Source organism: Zalophus californianus, chromosome 7 (assembly GCF_009762305.2).
Source record: "Zalophus californianus isolate mZalCal1 chromosome 7, mZalCal1.pri.v2, whole genome shotgun sequence".
Classification (NCBI taxonomy): Eukaryota; Metazoa; Chordata; class Mammalia; order Carnivora; family Otariidae; genus Zalophus; species Zalophus californianus.
In genome coordinates this window covers 53,107,690-53,129,017 of record NC_045601.1, presented here as the reverse complement: position 1 = coordinate 53,129,017, position 21,328 = coordinate 53,107,690, and the positions used below count along the sequence as shown (strand labels likewise).

Sequence of the window (21,328 nt, the reverse complement as noted above, 5' to 3'; positions counted from 1 at the left end):
TCAAGTGGAAGAACCCTGAGGGCAGAGCATCCCCTAATGGGAACCAAAACTACCCCCGAAGCAGTAAGGACTGCCCTGAGCCTATAAGACCCCACCCAGATTGATTCCATGACAATGATCCATTTGACCTTCAAAGACTACCTGCAGGTATCCGCCCAAAACCTTTGCCCCACGTTTTCCTTATATAAACCTGAAGTAGTTTTGGCACTTTGAAGACAGTCTTTGAGAGGCTAGGGCCCCATCTTCCCAGGATTGGCCTTCCTTTCTTGTTTCACCACCATTCATTTCTCTGCCAAACAAACAAACCTGATTTGTTTGGGACCCCTCTGAGCCAGGTGAGGTGCTCTTGCACCCCTGCATCCCAGGTACACCACTATCAATTTAGCTGGCTCCATTCCCCTCTCAAACACACACACACCTTACCTATAAAACACTGGGAATCCCCAGGACTCCATCTTTGGGGCTTCTTTATTATCACTATACCTTCACTCACTCACATTCGGTCTCATGGCTTTAAATATCATCTGTACCTGATCTGATGATTCTCAAATCTCTCTCTCCAGCTCACACTTCTCCCCTGAGCTCCTTTCATTTATAACACTATCTGACATTTCAATTTAGATACTTAATAGCTATTTTATATTAACTTGTTCAAAACTATTCTTAACTCCCAATCCCTTACAACCAGTCTTTCCTGTGGCCCCATCATCCTCTCAGCTGCTCAGAGCCAAAAGCCTAGGACAACCCTGGTTCTTCTTCCTTTTCTGATCAGCCTCCACCACTCTCAGGAATTACCCAATCTATCAGCAAGTCCTCTTAGATATACTTACAAAATATAGCCTGAACTAATCTATGTTTCTCCAACACTACAGTCAGTACCCCAGTCCACACCATCTCTCTCCTGTGACAGCCTCTTAATTAGGTTCCTTCTTTCCATTCTTGCCTAGGTTCAACTGAGTTTCTCCACAGGGCAGCCAGAATGCTATTTTAACATGCAACTCATATACCATGTCACATTCCTGATTTAAATGGCTTCCCCTTGTGCTTAAAATTCAATCCATATTTCTTCCTTTGTTCTGCACAGCTCTACATGATTTGGCCTCTGCCTATCTCCCCATATCTCATTCACACGTGCTTACTGTGCTCTAGCCAAACAGGCCTTCTTCCTATTCCTTGCACATACCAAGCTTATTCTCTTCCCCAAGGCCTTTATCCTTGCTTCTAAGGAAAACATTCTTCCCGTGGCTATCTCAAACCTTAGATCTCAAAATTCACCTGCTCAGAGAGGTACTCCCTGCCTACCCTATCTAAAGTAGTACACTACACTCCTTTTCCAGGACTCATGACTCTTAATAAAATTTCTTTGTTATTAATCTTACCCCTACTAGGATATAGTTCATAAGAACAGAAATCTTACCTGTCTTGTTTACTGCTCTACCCTCAGTGCCCAGAACACTGCCTCCTTGCACATAATCAGTGCCCAAAAAACATTTGTTGAAGTGAGTGCATAGTGCCTGCTTAAGGGAACTTTTGAAAGCCAAGCTACAGAAACCAAACTCTATATGGAGAAAGAGGGAGATTGCTTCCAGCTCTCCCAACCTGGTACAATCATCTTATTACATTGACCACATAAGCACTTAAGAAAGTAAGATGAGGGATGCCTGGTGGCTCAGTCAGTTAAGCATCTGCCTCCAGCTCAGGTCATGATCTCAGGGTCCTGGGATGGAGCCTGCACTGGGCTCCCTGCTCGATGGGGAGTCTGCTTCTCCCTCTCCCTCTGCCTCTCTCCCCACTCAGGCTCTCTCTTGCTCTCACTTTCTCAAATAAAATCCTTAAAAATAAATAAATAAAGATGAGCCTAACGATGCACATAAAAAGGAAACAAAATAAACAAGAAAAAAAACAAGCAAATAAAATGATTCAAAGGGAAAATAATAGACAGCAGAGTAAATGTCCTAATGAAAAAGAATTCATTCAGCAAATAGGAGAGAACTTTTATTTTTTTTTTTAAGATTTTATTTATTTAGGGGCGCCTGGGTGGCTCAGTCGTTAAGCGACTGCCTTCAGCTCAAGTCATGATCTTTTAAAAATTAATTACAGCCCAAGGTATGAAATAAATGTCCATGAGCCCATACTGATATAAATAAATAAATGTGTAAGAAGTGGCAAATCTTCCTTACAGAAAGATTTCTAAGTAATTTAAGGAAATGCTCACCCCTCCAGGATTTAAAGCTTAATTTCCCCACCCCCATTCCTGTTACTTAGTAACTTGGTTCCAAGAAATACAATATGGAAAGAAGAAGAAAAAGGTAACTTTCCATTAAAGAGACCTGGCAAGCACTACCCTGTCCTGGTGATCAGGATAACACCATCAGGGATAAACCATGTTGATAGCGTGTATCTCTGACAGGATGTGATGAGAAAGGTACTTCACTTCTCTAGTGTTCTTCCCCAAAACCCACAGTCCGAGTGTAACCATGAGAGAAACATTAGACAAACCCAAATTGAGGGACATTCTATAAAATATTTGACTAGTATTCCTCAAAATTATCAGTCATGAGAAACAGGGAAAGACTGAAAAATGGTCACAGACCACAGGAGGCTAAGTGTGGTATAATGGGAAACAGATACTTGGTCTTTGTCCCTGGTTCCTGGCACATAGCTCCTAAAACTTCTGGAATATCCAGAGTAAAAAGAGTGCCTCTGTATGCTAATGAGATGGCTGGTGGCTGGGTGTCCCTATACAGCTTCAGAATGAAGGCTGGTCAAAGAAAGACCAAAGCATGATTTGGGGGTTGGAACTTTCAGCCCCACCTCTGACCTCTAAGGAGGGAAGAGGAGTTGGAGACGGAGTTAATCACCAGTTAACCAATCATGCCTATATAATGAAACCTTCAGGGGAGCCTGGGTAGCTCAGCTGGTTAAATGTCCAACCCTTGGTCTCGGCTCAGGTCATGATCTCAGGGTACTGGGATCAAGTCCCACGTCAGGCTCCAACCTCAGTGCAGAGTCAGCTTGAGATTCTCTCTCCCTCTCCCTCTGCCCCTTCTGCTTGTGCTCTCTAAAATAAATAAATCTTTAAAAAAAATAAAAATAAACATTTTTAATAATTATTACATCACAGAGATATCTCAGTAAATTCCAAAATGTAGACAAGCTACATTTACTGGTCACAATTTCAATAAAACTTGAGATGTACTAATACAAATAAAGAAATCATGTCACTCCTATTAAAAAATAATCTTCCAAAGAACTCTTAAGTCAAAGAACAAATCAAAATTAAAATTGGAAATTTAGAAATAAACACAAGGTAATCTTTTTTTATCAGAATCTATTATTGGAAAGGCCAAAGTTATAAACTTTACAATCTGAAAATTTTATTTTTTAAAAAAAAATTTTTTTTTAATTTATTTGAGAGAGAAAGAGAATGAGAGATAGAGAGCACGAGAGGGAAGAGGGTCAGAGGGAGAAGCAGACTCCCTGCTGAGCAGGGAGCCCGATGTGGGACTCGATCCCAGGACTCCAGGATCATGACCTGAGCCGAAGGCAGTCGCTTAACCAACTGAGCCACCCAGGCGCCCAATCTGAAAATTATTTTATTGTTGAACAAGAAGAGCTGGAAATAAATTAACCTTGAATTGAAAGAACTAGAAAAAAGACACAATTAACCAAAAGATTATAGGAGGAATTAATAAATGCAAAAGAATAAACAAACACATTAAGAAAAAAAAACCCAGGAACTAATAAATAAAACCAAACACAAGTTTTTGGAAAGATCAATAAAAATTAAAGTACATTTAACAAGCCTAAAGGAAACTCAAGGGAAGAAAGAACTAAAAAAAAATAGCATTTGGAATAAGAAAGGGAATGTAGCTACATATATGATAGAAATTTTAAGGTGTGGCCAGTTACTTGTTATCCTGGAATGGATTCTTAAACAGAAAAAGGACATTAGTGGAAAAAGTGGTAAAATCAGAATAAAGTCTGGCATTTAGTTAACAGCTCTGTACCAATGTTGATTTCTTAGTTTTGACAAATATACCATGATAACATAGGCTAACCTCCAGGGAAACTAGGTCAGCGATATACAGCAATTCTGCATTATTTATGCAACTTTTCTGTAAATCTAAAATTATTCCAAAATAAAACATTTTAAAAGAAAGGAACCAGTGAAAATCTGTAGTGGGGTTAGAAAAGATATCATTCACAATGGCACCAAAAGTGATACAATACCTTGGAATAAACGTCGGAAATGTATAAAACCGATACAAAATTTAAATAAATCGGTAAGACTGTGCTAGAGGACATTACAAAAATAGAGAATAATGGTGGTTGCTGGGGCTAGGGGAGGAGGACATGGGAAATCACTGCCTAATGAATACAGAGCTTGAGTTTGAAAATTTTCTGGAGATGGATGGTGGTGATAGTTGCACAACAATGTGAATGTACTTAATGCCACTGAACTGTACACTTAAAATGGTAACATGGTAAACTTCACATTCTATTTTACCACAATAAAAAGAGAATATACCATATTCCTAGATAGGAAAGCTCAGTATCATAAACATGTCAATTATTTCCAAATGATGAATCTAAAATGTAATGCAATTGTAATAAAATCTTAAAATGACTGAATTTTTTTTTTTACTTGCTTCTACAATTCATTTCATCAGGAAAAAAGGGATGGAGCTACGCCTCACATCTTACACCAAAATAAATAGAAAAAAGATGTTTAAATGCAGAAAATGAAATCATAAAATTAATAAATCACAGGAGAAATTTTAAAAATAATTGCAAAGTGGGAAAAACCTTCTAATGTGACACCAAGTCTGCAAGCTATTAAAACGTTTTTGATAAATCTGATAATATAAAAATTAAAATTTTCCTCATAACAAAAAGAAAAGCACAATAAAAAAAAATAAACAACTAGGAAAAAATGCTTGCAACTAACATCCCAGGAAAAATGTTAATTTCCCTAAAACATTCATCAGAACACTTACACCAAAGAGTAACTGGTCAAATACACTTGTATACAAAAATTACCATTTGGAGTTTTACAACATACATTAGTCCACTAAAATTCTAAAGTCCTGTAGTAAAGCATTTCCCAACCTTATTAGAACACTAAACCTTTTCTTATGGGCCATGTATTAACACCTTGCAGAACATTTCTTGGGAATTGCTTATAATTCTTATTATTCTCAGGGAAAATCATAATTCTGTGTCATCACATTGATTAAAAACGAAATCATATATATCTTATACTAAACATGTTTACATCTATTTGTGGGGATTACTTACTTGTTAAGCAGGTTTTAAATCTAGGATTTTATCAGAGTTCCAATCTCACCCCTCACCACACCACCAGGAAAGTTCTAATACCAACATTCAAGGGTCAGAGGTAGAGAGAACAAAAACCAAAAAGAGTAGGTTTCTTTTTTTTTTTTTTTTTTTTAAGTAATCTCTACATCCCACATGGGGCTTGAATTCACATCCCCGAGATTAAGAGTCACATGCTCTACAGACCCAGTCAGACGCCCCAAGGGTAGGTTTCTTAAAGGCTACCTTTCACACTGTAATTCAGTTACCTTACTAAACAGTGCCTTTTAAAGTAGGTAAAATATAGTTAAGCAAGTATTGAGGCAAAGAATAAGCTGCCTGTAGACAGAATCATATACTGCATACATAATACCTTACTGCATAAACAAAGTCAAGATAAATTACTGTCAGACAGAACAACATTGTGTTTTAAGTAAACAATCATACGCCCAAATTACTGTGTTCATCCTCAATACCTCATCAGATCCTCACTATGAAATACTTGAAGGTAGGCAGTATAGATTTTACTGTTCCCACCTTACAAATAAGACAACTAAAGTTTTGATGATATTCCTAAAGGCTAGTAATACTAGGAACTTAGCAGAAATCCAGGTCTACTTACTCTCCTACATGTGTGTACAGATAAATACCAACAATTAATGCTAAAAAAATTTGCTGAAATATCTATTATGCTTTTGTACAAGGCAGCATTTTAATTTCAAGTATTATAAAAAAATACCTGGAGGTTATGCTCAAAGCAGGTCAAGGTTTGATTAAACAGACTGAGGAAGTATTGTGTGCTATTTGATAATTCTTCACTTTTGTTCGTTAAACAATCTGTCAAAAAAAACAGAAACTTATGTTAATATATCTCCAGCAACAATTATAAACTGTCATTTATCTCTCAAGCAATCATCTTCTGTTTCAAACTATAGTATTTCTTTATTCAAACAAGCATCATGTGTTCCACATAAGAGAATTTTCCAAACACATGAAGCTTACCCCTTCTAGTTCCTAAAAGATATTTTTTTACATCATAACCATTTTCACAAACACCTTAAAATAACCACTCTCCTCTCTTTATGAAAATACACAAAATAAAATTTAAATTGATTTTTGATATGCTGCGAAGTCTTAATCATGAACTTCAGCTACCAAATGCTGACTTAATAAGGGTACTCTTAGTGCTGTTTATGCATCAGACTGTTTATCCTACATTAATTTAACCTAAATTCATATGCTTTTTGATCCTTTTTTGTATCAAATTTAGTAGTTCTGTGTCTCCTCCATCTTCACTTCTATTGCATCTAACAGGGTCACCTTTTTCAATTTGCTCTTTCAAATCTATTGAGTTGTGGGATCAAGAAACAAGCTGGTAAGAATTTTGCCTAAAATACTGATAAAGGGGCTTTAAGTAAAGTCTGGAAATAAAAAGAATTATTTTACATGTTTTTTAAAATCTAAATGATACTCCTCTGCAACTTGATACTCTTGCTTAACATTAGCTCAAGTTCATTCTTCTTGCTTTCTACACATCTAGGATATAGGTGCAAGGGCCTGGCTTCATATCCTGAAACTTGGGGTCAGTCATTTCAATCTCACTCTTTCAGAGTCCTTGCCCTCCTTACCTTCCACATACTCACAAACATCTCTAATCCTGGACAACCTCCGGTTACTTTCTCTACTCCCAATTCTGTTTGTAGCACATTATTATAGAAAATTCTAAGGTTATAATTAAGGGACTCAATTCCAATGCTAATCTCAGGGCCACAAAACAATCCTTGTAGACACCCTACCAATTATTCCACAAGGAACATTCCAAATATTTTCTATTCTCTAGTACCTACTCCACCCTACTCTTGTCCTTAATTTCAACTGATGGTTGTATATTATACCCACTCAGGGACATCTAATATGATCTCTCTCAACTGGGAGTGGAGACAGGATAAGAAGCTGTTGCAATTATCAAGGAGAAAGGTAACAATGCAAACAAAGAATTCAATGGGTAAGAGATAGATCAAATAGGTAGTGAAAGGTACTAGATATAGCCCCCTCAAAATATGCCTCTTTGGCATACAGACTATTATTTTTTAAAAAAAGATTTATTTATTTGAGAGAGAGCGTTGGGGTGGGAGGTGGGGAGGGCAGAAGGAGGGAGGGAGGGAGGGAGGGAGGGTCTCAAGCAGACCCCACACTGGACTCAGGGCCAATCTCACAACCCTGAGATCATGACCTGAGCCAAAATCAGGAGTTGGCTGCTTAACGGAACGAGCCACCCAGGTGCCCCTGGCATATTAGCCACTGGGAACCAGCAGAAGCAGGAAAAGTGGTCTAAAAACAGGGAACACATTATGTTTTGTAAGTAAAATTTACATTTATAATTTCCATTTCTAAAGATGTCTCCTTCCAAGTGGAAGGAAGAGGATGACTCTAACAATTCTAACCAATGGAAAGGCTCTAACTTAAATCTGCCTAATCAACCTGCCTCAACAACCCTGGTTTACCATACTTTTCCCGCTTACCTTCTCATAACTTGCCTCCTCCATCTAGAAGTCCCAAACCCCCTTTCTTCTATTAGCCTAAGATGATATATAAGTCCAAATTCTAACCATCCCTTTGGATTACTCCCATCACTAGGTACTCTAATATATCCATGCACATCGCTCATGTTAATCAACTTTTTTTTTTTAAGATTTTATTCATTTATTTGAGAGAAAGAGAGATAACGAACAAGTAGGCAGAGGGGCAGGCAGAGGCAGAGGGAGAGGGAGAAGCAGGCTCTCCGCTGAGCTGAGCAGGGAGCCTGATGCGGGGCTTGATCCCAGGACCCTGGGATCATGACCTGAGCCGAAGGCAGCGGCTTAACCGACTGAGCCACCCAGGCGCTCCATGTTAATCAACTTCTGTTTTTCCTCTTCTTTTTTTTTTTAATTTTATTTATTTATTTGAGAGAGAAAGAGAGAGAGCACATGGGGTGGGGGGAGGTCAGAGGGAGAAGCAGAATCCCCGCCGAGCAGGGAGCCCGATGCGGGACTCGATCCCGGGACTCCAGGATCATGACCTGAGCCGAAGGCAGTTGCTTAACCAACTGAGCCACCCAGGCGCCCTGTTTTTCCTCTTCTTAATCTGTTTTTGGCCAGTCTAATTTACAGAGTTCCAGCCAGAGAACTTAAATGGGTAGAGGAAAGAGGTTTTTTCCCCTCCCCTACAGGAGACACTAGGCTATGACACACTGTGAGATATGCACGTGCTCTTTCATAATATTAAGAGGCAGGCACGATCATTATCCCCATCCTCTAAATAAGGAACAGACGCTTAGAGCAATTAAGGAAGATGCCTGTGGCCACAAAACTGGTAAGTGAAAACCTGAAATTCCTATTCAGTCTGATTCCTGAGCCTGCATTTTCAAACACTGAAATAAATAAAATATTCACATCTATAGTCTTTTTTTAAGATTTTATTTTTAAGTAATCCCTACCTTCAACGTGGGGCTCAAACTCACCACCCCAAGATCAAGAGTTGCATACTGTTCGGGCTGAGCCAGCCAGGTGCCTCTCACATCTATATTCTAAACCATTAAAGTTCAATCCTGGGAATCAACGAATATATGCCACCACTCCTCCTTCCACTACCGACAGCTGTCTTACATCACGCAGGGACTCAGGGGATTCAGGCAGTCACTACCAACTGATCAGTACTGGCAACTAACATGAACCTTAAACCTGGTGAGCAGGAGGGCAGCAACTAGCATATTAAAACTCCTTGGTGCAAATTAGAAAAAGACATCTTCTCTGGGTAGATTAATCACAAAAAGGCACTCCTGCCTCCAGAAGCTGAGCTGGAATTTCAGCCCCATTCACCCCTTTATGCCCTAGTGCAGGGCTTGGTATATACCTGGTATGCATGGGGCCCTGCTGATGAACCTATTCCTAGAGTCTTTCCCTCTGTGAACTCCTATACCCTGCATTCTCCACATCTTTATCTTCTCAAGAATGTAAGTCCCATTTAGAGAAATAAAGTAATGTAATGAAGATCATACATCAAGTTAGTAATACAAAATACAAATACAAAATATACTTTCAGACTTTCAGAAATACAAAATATACTTTCAGACTTTCCATTAAGTACTCTTCATTATACCACTTTTTCTTTACTATTTGAAAACGTTACTCCATCAGCTTTCAAAAAGCTCACAAATTCTTTTTTTAAAAAAGATAACATAAACCCCTCTTAATCCTGGTTTAATGTCACCACGAAGTAGCCTTGAATCCTTTCACACATGAGGCAGTATATAATATATAAAAACAAATACAACTACAAATATGCAGAGTATTAGTATATTGGCCTAAAAGATTAATCAGGTTTTCTGTTTTTGTAGTTGACATTTTGCAGGGAGTAGTGGGAATACAATTTCATCCATAGCAATTGCACATCTATGTTAATGAGCCATGTCATGGCAACTGACACACAGTATAGGGATAGATGAGTGTGTGTGGGTCCCTGGACTGCCTACAGCAGTAGTATAAAGCACATGAATGTGAGAGAACAGTGGCAATTTCTTCTCTACAGTATGTAACTGAAATAATTTCTTTATAAAGAATTTATAGGATAATTATGGAAAATAAAAATAATTTATAACGGAAGCTTCCTCTGAACAAAAGAACTTAATCTCTTCTATTTTACTGACAACCATTCCTTTTCATTTAAAATAATTCGAAAATTAAACTAAAAGCTAATATAGACTGGTCATCTTGTTAAGTACCACATTAATGCAGTACCGTCAAAATTTTTTCAGTGATCATTAGAGAGTGGCATTATAAAGCACAAAGGAGTTCATTTATACAATACGGTTTAAAATGTCTTCATTATTAAAGAGCCCTGACTTTCTGATTTAAAATAAAGGAAGTCCACTAAAATTCCTCTTTTATGCTTTTGTAAGAATTGGGAGCATAATGTTATAAACAGTGAGAAGCTATATATTTTAGAAATTAGTAAGTTAAGGAATATTAGTAATAATAAAGCTTCCTATAAGCACTAAGTGAAGTGGTTATTATGAATTTTCCACATCTCAGATAATCAATGCAGCCTCATCAAGGACAGATTAGCATAGCTTCTTTCTCAGTGAGGGCTCAAGCATCAGCTCTAGAAGCATTCTTAAAGGTGTGGAGGATTCAAGTTGATATCATGACGGAAATTATTAGCATCTTTAGATAAAGTATTTGGCATCCATTAGGAGTTTGTATAAAGATCTCTGCTGTTTTACAAAATTAGTTTTATAGAAAACAACAATCACCAATTTCTGAAAAATAGGGCAAGCTTCAGAAAATATAGTATAAACTGTGAGAACTTTGTACCTGAAGAACATAATTAAGTTTAATGAGTATGAAAACAAAGACTTTTTAGATTATAAGATACAAATAAGTGAGTCTAATGCTTAAATTACCATGTAGATAAAATGAGAAAGAGGGGTTCTGCTTAACTGAACTTTCGGTTAACCATGAAGTTTTATTATTGCCTTTTTTTTTTTGTTTTCATTTATTTGGAGAGAGAGAGTGAGTGAGAGAGAGAGAGCGTGCGTACCAGCAGGGGGAAGGGCAGAGGGAGAAGCAGACTCCCTGCCAATGGGAGAGTCCAATGTGGGCTCAATCCCCAGACTCCGGAATCATGACCTGAGCTGGTTTAACTGACTGAGCCACTCAGGCGTCCCTTAATAATTGACTTTTAAGGAATTAAGACATGGGCGCCTGGGTGGCTCAGTTGGTTAAGCGACTGCCTTTGGCTCAGGTCATGATCCTGGAGTCCCAAGATCGAGTCCCGCATCGGGCTCCCTGCTCAGCGGGGAATCTGCTTCTCCCTCTGACCCTCCACCCTCTCATGCTCTCTATCATTCTCTCTCTAATAAATAAAAATCTTAAAAAAACAAAAAAAGGAATTAAGACACAGTAAGTGAAGGGTGATAGAATATGTCTTTCTTAAAATATGCCTCTTTGCCTTAAGGATTATTTTGAGCTAAAGTCACTTGAAAAACAGCAAACACAGATAGCTTTCTGTGAATTGCCCTTATCTACCTAAAGACAGATGTTCCAAAAGAAACTCAATTATCATAAAGCCCTTCCCTGGGAGTTTCATCAACTAGGTAAGATTAACTCTTTTTTTTTTTTAAGATTTTATTTATTTTTTTGACAGAGAGAGACAGCTAGAAAGGGAACACAAGCAGGGGGAGTGGGAGAGGGAGAAGCAGGCTCCCAGCTGAGCAGGGAGCCCGATGTGGGGCTTGATGTGGGGCTCGATCCCAGAAACCTGGGATCATGACATGCGCTGAAGGCAGATGCTTAACGACTGAGCCACCCAGGCGCCCCGATAAGATTGACTCTTACCACAGGAAAGGAGACCAATGGAACAGAATCCAGAGTTAGGAATAAACCCCAGCATATAAAGTCAACTATGAGCTGAATTCATAGAAAGAGAAGAATGGTGATTGCCAGGGGCTGGAGGAAATGGGGAGCTGTTGGTCAAAGGATACAAACCTCCAGTTTTAAGATAAGTCCTAGGAATCTAATGTACAGCATGGTAATTATAGTTAGCAATACTTACTATCTTATATACTTACATATTTGAAAGTTGCTAAGAGAGTAAATCTTAAACATTCTCACCACAAAAAAGAAATGGTAATTATGTGACATATTACACCTCACACCATGGTGATAAGCATTTTGCAAAACAGATCAAATCAATACACTGTACACCTTAAATTTATGTCTATTATAGAAAGAGAAAACAGAGAACCAAAACACTATACCATAAAACAATCCATGGTCTCATCAAAGCTTGTGAGCCTGCTAATTATTCAACTGTCAGATGCAAAGGATAACTAAGAAGCATGTCAATAATAAGGCTATCCCTGTGTCAACAATACACTTTTGATAATAGCTTTAAAATTCTGTACAGGAGAAATACTGATATATTTCCTTTACTACTTAGCAGTCTCCACAAGAACTAGTTTCCATGTTATTTGTAATGTGAATTGGAAAAGCTGAGCTGTTAACATTTCTTTTAAGCCTCCATCAATTTCCAGAACCTTCTTTCCTTCTAAGACTAATATCATTCAAAGACATAGGAATTCTAAAGATAAAAGAGATGGGAGTGGTACATGGATGACACTCTCTTTTTTATTGGGTTTCTAGCCTTCCTTTCATCAACTAATAACTGCAGAGACAACCCACAGCTAGATCAAGTAGAAAGGAAAGGTGCTTTTTAGCAGTGCATTAATTTTAATAATATTCTTTTAAACAATATTTTAGCTTTTATAATTTTACATTTTTAATAATCTTTTATTATATTCTGGTCTCCTACAGTCATATTTTGAAGTAGTATTTACTAGTTTCCTACAGTACAAAATTACAACATCCAAGCAAACTTCTGACCAGGCACAGTTCCTTTAAAATTATAACATAATATGACTGTTGTCTTCCATTTATTAAAAGAATAAACATCGCTGTATTCTTCTACATATTTCTAAAGGTCAGTGATTTAAAAAAACAATGAATGAATAGGTAGGAAATAGATGTTCTTTTTAAGTGCACAAGTAAGTGGAAACCTTTATTATCATTCATTAAGAAAATAAAAGAGTGGGGGTGCCTGGGTGGCTCAGTTGGTTACGCATCCAGCTCTTGGTTTCTGCTCAGGTTGTAATCTCATGGTCCTGAGATCAAGCCCCAGATCTGGCTCTGTACTCAGCACGGAGAGAATTAAGATTCTCTCTCCTTCTCCCTTTGCCCCTCCCCACCTCAAATAAATAAATAAATCTTTAAAAAAAAAAGAGAGAGAGAGAGAGAGAGTAAAGATCCCATGAAATTAGTGTTTAATAGATCTGGTTGCTAGAGATGCAATTTCATGAGAACTTGATGCCAGATCACTGCTGAGCATTTACATTTTCCTAGAAAATGTGCAAATCTATTAAAAAAATTTTTTCATATTATCTAGTTTTAATTTTATGTAGTATTAATTGTTCTTTAGAAAAGGAGAATATTTTACCTTTATATTTTTAGTAAAAGATTAAGCTTTCCATATATCAAGCATGTATATAGCATAAATACACCCTGCTTCTTTCACCTGACCACATGTCAGGTGACCAAATTAATTTTAATTAGGAAGTACGCGTTTCATTTGTTCTTCAAAATAAGTTCAATCAAGGAATATTTTCAAGATAGGACGGCTCACAGAAAAGCAAAGTTATCCTAAGAATTTATTCTAAAGAGTTTTATAACTACCATATTAAGTAAATATGCAGCAAAATGTTTTCTTTTTTTTTAACTAACTGGAAAAGAAAGCTACTTTGAATTAGTGAAGTCTTTGTCACAAAACATCTTTTAAAGAAAAGATGCTCTGGGGCGCCTGGGTGGCTCAGTCTTAAGCGTCTGCCTTCACTCGGGTCATGGTCCTGGGATCAAGCCCCGCAGTCAGGCTCCCTGCTCAGCAGGGAGTCTGCTTCTCCCTCTCCCTCTGCTGCTCCCCCTGCTTGTGCTCTCCTTCTATCACTCTCTCCGTGTCAAATAAATAAATAAAATCTTTAATTAAAAAAAAAGATGCTTTACCTCTCAAGTACAAAAACTTAAGTCACACCAGTCAAAAGAAGTGAACCCCAATATATATTCCATTTATTCTAATTAATTTTAAGTTAATTATAATTAATATATTTTTCCTATATCAATGTATTTAAGGGCTTAAGAATACTTAAAAATAGCTCTCCTATATAAGGTAAGCAAACTGTTCAATCATATTTATACTAGAAACTTCTGCACCAGAAAAGTAAAGCTTTTGCTCTTAAAAAAAAAAAAAAAAAGGTAACTGTCAGCCAAGCCTCTGTTCAAATTACCAATCTGAATAGAGACAAAATTAAGAGAGTCAATACTCAATATACCATGATGTACTACAAAGAAAAGAAACTTAGCAGGGGTCTTTTTGCCATTTAGTTTTTCTCATACAAACTAAACAAAAAGACAAATCCTTAGAAAAGTTAAACTCATTAATGACTGACAGGTACACAGATTTTTTAATACTGCGGATTTCTCCTGCCCATGCCCTACTTTATGTTTTCTTTGCTTCTTGCCTAAACTATTTTGTAATAACTTCCTCACTGGTCTCTCTCTTCCTCTTCCAATGGGATTCCATAAAAAGAAAAAATAAAGGGTCCTTGTGGTAAAAAAAAGAAAAAAAAAAGCTACAGATGGTGACTATAGCTACTGTGAGCATTGAGTAATGTATAGAATTGTCGAATCACTAAGTTGCACCCCTGAAACTAATATAACATTGTAGGCCAACTATACTTCAGTAATTTTTTAATGAAATACATAAAAAAATAAAAAGCTTGGAAAGTGCTAGGTTAAATGTTAAAAAAGATTTTTTTAACCTGTAGTACTTCTTACTGCCTTTAATATTCCATGTGTATTGTAAATGTCCAAAATACTATAATATACAACCATTTCTTAATAAAATGCTTATGATAAACTACTGTATCAGTCAAGGTCCTATTTTCCTTTTCCAATTTTACCTCCCACTGTGCTTCCAGACCCTGGAACACCTACTACTCTTTTACACCTCTGTGTCTCTGTCCATGATGCCTAGTTCTCTGCAGTGTCCTTCCTCTCATCTCTACTTACTGAAATCACGCCTAGCCATAAAGGTATAGGATCAAAAGGTACCTCCACCAGGAAGTCATTTCAAATTCTCCCCAACTTATTTTCTACTTCCCCCAACGATTCTATAACTTTATTAAGGAATTTATTTGTCTGCCTTAGATTATCCTATAAACATAACTTTCTCCCTTACTAAATTATAAGGCATGGAAAAGAAGAACTGCCTAGTACACAGCTGGTATTCAAAACACAAACTGAAATAGTTTTAATTTTTCCAAAGAGTGCCTGAAAATAGATCTCATTGTGTTATACAAATACATATAAACTTGCAAAACTAGTAGAACAGATGTTACCATCTCCCATTACCACCATTTGACAGATTATAAACATAATTATTATTATATTAAACAGTTAACATTTCAACATTATGTGCCAGCTACTCAGCTAAGTTCTTTACACAATTTTTTCATTTAATCCTAAACACAATCTTATAAGATAGGTTCCATTATTATCCCCAATTCATCCCCAAATCAGATGAGGAAACTGAAGGTCCAAGAGGTGAAGTTACAAGCCCAAGTCTGACTGCAAGTGAGTCAGGGTTAGGAAGTGCCAGAGCTTAGAATCAAGGCCAGATCTGTCTGACTGCAAAATTCATCCTGTCAACTGCTACACTTTTCTGCCTTTCAATATTTGCCCAAGGAATTCCCACTAATAAACCATGATGCTAATTGTAGTTCATTTAAACTTAGTAATAAAAAGCATTATCTAGCTTCAAAGATCTCAAAATTCACTAAAATAAAATCTGACCTCTATACTATTGAACCACAACTGCAACATAAAAATGAAAGAATTACTTACTTGCACAATTTGCCTTCTGCCATGTGGAATTAAAAAACTCAGACAGAATCACAACTATCTGCATTCTATCTGCCATTAAGAGACTTTTGGCACAACTATGACTCTCTGATGTATTCTGTAACAAAAAGATAGAAAAATACAATCTGAGTATTTTTAGACTTCCCGAACAAAAGCTTTAGGAAAAAAAACCCTTATAAAAATAACTAAAATATTTATTAAAAGCATTTTTTAACATTGTTTGATATAATCAAATAATGATGTCATTAATAACAACGGTAATAAAACAAAAGCAGCTAAATATTTATTGATACCAGGTTCATTGGCAAGGGAAGAAAATCTTTGCTTCTTAAATAAATACTTGCTTCTATAGAACAATCTCAACCACTTAGGCCCAAACCGCGTGCATCGTATTTCTTACTTTTTATACATAGGAAAAAATTCTGGAAAGCTTTCATCAAAATGTAGCACTGGTTATCTCTGAATAACGGAAATGAGGTGATTTTCATTTTCTTTTTTGCCTCTTTTACACTAAATTTTTCTACAATTTGATTACAAAATATTTAAGTTTCATCTTCTGGGAAATTTTTGGTTCAAAACCTTATAAATCACAAAAAAATGGGACACACAAATTTGTACCCAAATAGCTTATACCCACATAGAATATGCTTTCCACAGATCATTTTAATAATGAAACTCACACTCTGCAAAAAAGTAAATCCAAGTTCCTAAATTATTTGATCCTTATCGATTTCTTTTCCCTTTTGCCCCAAGCAAGGAATTAAGTCATGCTGACCCTTCATTCTTTCAAAGTTATTTAACTCCTACTACTTACTTACCAGGCACTCTAAGAATCCTGGAGTTTTGAGGATACAGAAAGTATAATGCCATAAACACTGGGACTTCAAGAACCTCCCCAGAGGTTAACTACCAAGTCTTGTCAATTCTACCTCCTACATATCTCTGAAATCTATCCATTTCCCTCCATCACAATGGTCCCCATGTAGCCTAGCCACCATTTCTTACAACACTGCAAGAGTCTCTTAATTCATCTCCCACACGTATTCTTCCCCTATCCTCCCCATCCTGTTCCCTCCACTTTTTCTCACGTAACCAGATGGTGTTTAAAGTACCAATCTGATCACGTCATTCTACAGAATTAAACCTCTCAATAACATCTCACTGCTTCAACATGAAAGTCTAAAACCCTTAACATACCTAATAAGGCCCACATGACAGGGTACCTGCCCACTTCTTCAGGCTCAGATCACTAGTGTACTCCTGACTCATACTACTGAGTTCTTTCTAGTGCTCAAACACACCAGACTCAGAGTCTTCACACCTGCTACTTTTTACATGTATACCTTCTCACCTCTGCCCCACACCCTCTCAGATTTTAAATATCAGCTTTAACCACTGACCACTCAACCTACCACCAGCCCTAGTCAAGATCAGCTCCCTTATATGCTTTGGTAGCATCTGGGGTTTTTTACTGTGCAACAGTTATCACATCTGAATTAAATAATTACTTGTATTATTATATGCTTAGTATCTGTTTTCCCTACCAGATGACAAGCTCTGCTTATTTACAGCTATATCCCTAGTAACTACTACTAGCCGGCACATAGTAGGTACTCAATACTTTTCTTGAATGAATGCATAAGAAGCATTATTTTCTGATCACTAATGAAAGACAGATTATTATGTTATTCTATGTTCTGAGTTTCTCCCTATATTCCTAAGACTTTATCAGTCTATAGTTTTAAAAAGTATGTTGAACAGTTCCAGGTACACACCTCTAATCACTAGCACCTACATAAATATATATACATATCTTTGTATATCTATACCTATTTTTATAAATTTTAAACAAACCAAGTAGAATGAGATAGAGCTAAGCAATTCGGAGTTTGGGAGTCAAAGCATCCTGGCAACTTCTCTGAGGATGCTCAACAGCTCACTGAAACCACTATCAGTTTATACTAAAAGAAGAAAGTATGACTCTAAGGAAGAGGAAATCTGTCAGTTATACCATTCAAGTTTCACAAATCACTGTATTCTTTACCTTCAGGTAATAAAACTATATGTGGTCCTTGTCTCAGTAATTCCAAGAGGAAGTGACAAGAAAATAGAATTCTCATCAGACAATTCTGTTAAATTGAATGAATTAGCTTGCTGTACCAGAGAAATAGCTTGCAAATTTCTACCTTTGATTCTCTTTCTCCTTGTTATACTTCCCTCCTCTCTCAATAAATCCATGGACATGGATTCACCCTGAAGAGATGATAAAGGATATCTTATTCAAAATTCAGCTTATAGGTTTTCTTTGATTAACCCCAACTTGCTCTGTCCCCTCCTTTAATTCAGCATCTCCCTTAACCCTTTTGCTGTAAATTGCTATTGTACAAAATATAATAGTCACATTGATGATTTTTTCCTCTTTTCTTTTTCTCAAAATAGGTTTATTTCCCCAACTATGCTGATAGTTTGAAGGTTGGGCCTTATCACCCTTTTCCTTCTGTATCGTTTTACCAGCCCAATATTTAAGAATAGCATGTGCTTGCTGATTAAACTGACTTAAAGGAAAGATTGAGCCTATGTGAGTCAAATACATTACTCCCTAGAAATAACCCCCCCACACACAAAGAACAACTGATTCCTTCAAGTTCACTTCTAAGAAACTCAGAACACTTTTTTCCCGTAAGTTCATTATTACACATGATGATTCAATACCCAAACCAATCCAAGAAAGCCTATTAAATCCATGAAGTACCTCAGAACCATAGAAATCATGGTTTTGAGCAACAAAGCACATCCACCTCTACTGAGGAAAGGAAGGGAAAGAGATCAAGGTCTAGGATGGATTGGAGAGGAAATCCAGATTGAGTAAAGGGTTTTTCTGCCTTTTTTTTTTTTTTAAACTCTTTACTCTCTTCCTTTCACACAAAGGTGAAGTGAGCCTGGTACCCAAATCACTGGCAGAATCTGACAGACACAAACAAGAGGAAGGAAGTTTCTGCCCCGCCCCACCCCACCCCCCACCAAGCCTCTCTTGGGCAATGAGGATTTCATGTGGAAATTCAAGCACAGATTGGGTGATGACCATAATACTGTACCACTAGAGTTTGGGGTTATTTTTTAACCTCTTCTTAATTCCACAGTATCTACACAAATGAGGAAAGCATTTGCTCCTTCAAAAGATCCAAACTTTGCATCATGATTCAGTATCTTGGCCATAAAACAACTCACCTAATTGCTCAAAATAGAATATACCTTGCTATAGTGACAGGGACAAGTCTTGGGTACTTTATTTTTAAATCATAGAAAGACAGATGGATAGGGATATACATCTGCCTTGCTATACCTAATAGAAGTATGCCTGAAAAATATTGCAGGTAAGCCTAAATTTATTTAAACCATGTTAAAATCAAATGCAAATAGAGACCAGACTTGAACATTCCCTGATCAGACAAAACCAGTTTAGTCATACAAACAAAAGCTTAATTTGGCTTACTTTGCAAGACAAGTGAGGCTAACATGAACTGGGCCTCTTCTTGCTTATCTCTTTGAAAATCATAAACCAGACTTCTCCTGTTCCCCAAAATTGATATGAGGTAATTACTAACCAATTCTCTTTAAGAAAATTCCTATGAAAAGTAAAAAGAAAATTCCTATACTGAAACCAAATCTGTGGAGAATTAACGCAGTCACTCTTGCATACTATGTACATTGCTTTATAACAATGCATCTCTGAGCCTCATTCCATCTTTTGTTTTGAGTGCTCCCAGTTTGCAAACTGTCTTTTTGGTGTGTGCACAATGAACTTTTACTAATTGCTACTTCAGTGATTCATTGGTTTTACTTGTTTTTTCCAAACTTGAAAACTAGCTCTTTACCGAAAGACTGCCCACATAATTTATTTAATGCAAATAAATTTCCTATTTATGTAAAAAAAAAATAATTTGTTAAGTAATATCAGGTTGACTTAAAGCAGGATGCAACTCTATGTAAGTTCATATTTTGTCAGATAAACTATGATTTATGAAATAATTCCAATCACATTTTCGTGAGACTACTTGTCCTCTCAATACAAGAGGAAATTTCCCTCTCCACAATCCCAACGTCATTCTTGTTTTTCCTTTACAAGGCATATCCAGCCCACACCTCATGACTCCTACCAGCTCTGACACTCTTATCCTTTACTGCTCTAGACCCTATAAGTTTCTTACTAGCAGGAACATGTATTCTCTCCCTTTCTCTTTTTTATTAAACCCTTCACAGGACCTACCACATGACCAGAAAAGTGCTAAGAGTACCAAAAATGGAGGGCAGATATACCACTTCCTAAAATTTTAGCTCCCATTTACTGAGAATTACTACTACGTGCTAGTTTTCTAAGAGCTCCTTTTATCTTATCGATAAGAAAACAGGCATAGAGAATTTAAGTAACTTGCCCAGAATATGCCAGCTAATAGGAACTGGACTCCTGGCTGACCAGCCACAGACTGTCTTAATCACTAAGATAAGCTCTCACAGGTTATCTCTTTTAATCTTTGTAACAGTCACATCAGGCAGCTGTTTTTCTCCATTTTGCAGAGGAGTAAACTAAGACTACAAGATAATTAATTCAAGCCCAAGCTGCTATAAAGTGGTGGATCTGATATTATCTGGCTACAAAGCTCAAGCCTCCTAAGCACTACCACATTATTGTTTCCCCCCTCTACTTGGAGTTTCAGGAAAGGGTCCTTCCTGGGAACACCAGGTAGAGATGGGAAGAAGCTGTGTCAGAGTGGGGTGAAGACAGTAAAGGAGGGAAACGAAAGGTAGGGTTAAGGGCACAGAACCCCCGCAAAAAACAGCCATACCTATCTGCAAACATGTATCAAGAAGATGCCCAACAGCAGCCATGAAGGCAAAACTCCAAACTCCAAGACCTATAATGCCACCCACTCTTCTGATGCCCCAAACTGCACAGTCCCAGTCTAATCCCTTTTCCTTACAAACAGGGAAACTGAGGCCCCCAGAGTAAACCATCATTACATCCTCCTTTCCCAACCCTCCACGCTGGAGGTCCCGAGTGTGCTCCTCTACCCACCCCCACGGCTCGACTGATGTTGTCCATCTTGTTGGCGACCTGTTGGAAGAGGGGGTAGCAGGTCTGACAGAGGCGCACCGGCCGGGCGCTGCGCACTAGACACCCGGTCAGCTCTGCGCTGCTGTTGGCGAAGTCCAGTAACAGCTCCCGACACTCGGGATTCAGATCCGGCAGGTCCGGGGGTAGAGACAGCGGCCCCAGCCTTCCGCCCTGCAGCAGCGTCAGGGACAAGTCCTCCACCTCCAGCAACTGCTGCTCCGATAGGAGGTCGTGAAGGACCCTGTGGGGGCTGCTGACCAAGGCGAGAGCGCCCAGAGCCAGCCCCGACCACAGCAGCGGCACCAGCAGCAGCAGCGGCACCAGCAGCAGCCGCGGCAGAAGCAACGACCTCCGCCACGCGACTGTCGCGTCCGGACCCATTGCG

At 37.8% G+C, this 21,328-nt stretch overlaps 1 protein-coding gene across 1 annotated transcript in view; it reads right to left on the bottom strand.

Moving 5' to 3' along the window:
* OSTM1 (osteoclastogenesis associated transmembrane protein 1) overlaps window positions 1–21,324 on the bottom strand; it is a 33,076-nt gene extending 11,752 nt beyond the window's left edge. Inside the window, exons 1-3 of the mRNA XM_027602803.2 lie at window positions 20,905–21,324; window positions 15,813–15,927; window positions 6,059–6,156 (exon numbers count right to left, since the gene is read on the bottom strand). Coding sequence (XP_027458604.2) covers window positions 6,059–6,156; window positions 15,813–15,927; window positions 20,905–21,324 — 633 coding nt within the window. The remainder of the gene's footprint in view (window positions 1–6,058; window positions 6,157–15,812; window positions 15,928–20,904) is intronic.
* Window positions 21,325–21,328: the final 4 nt, after the last annotated feature.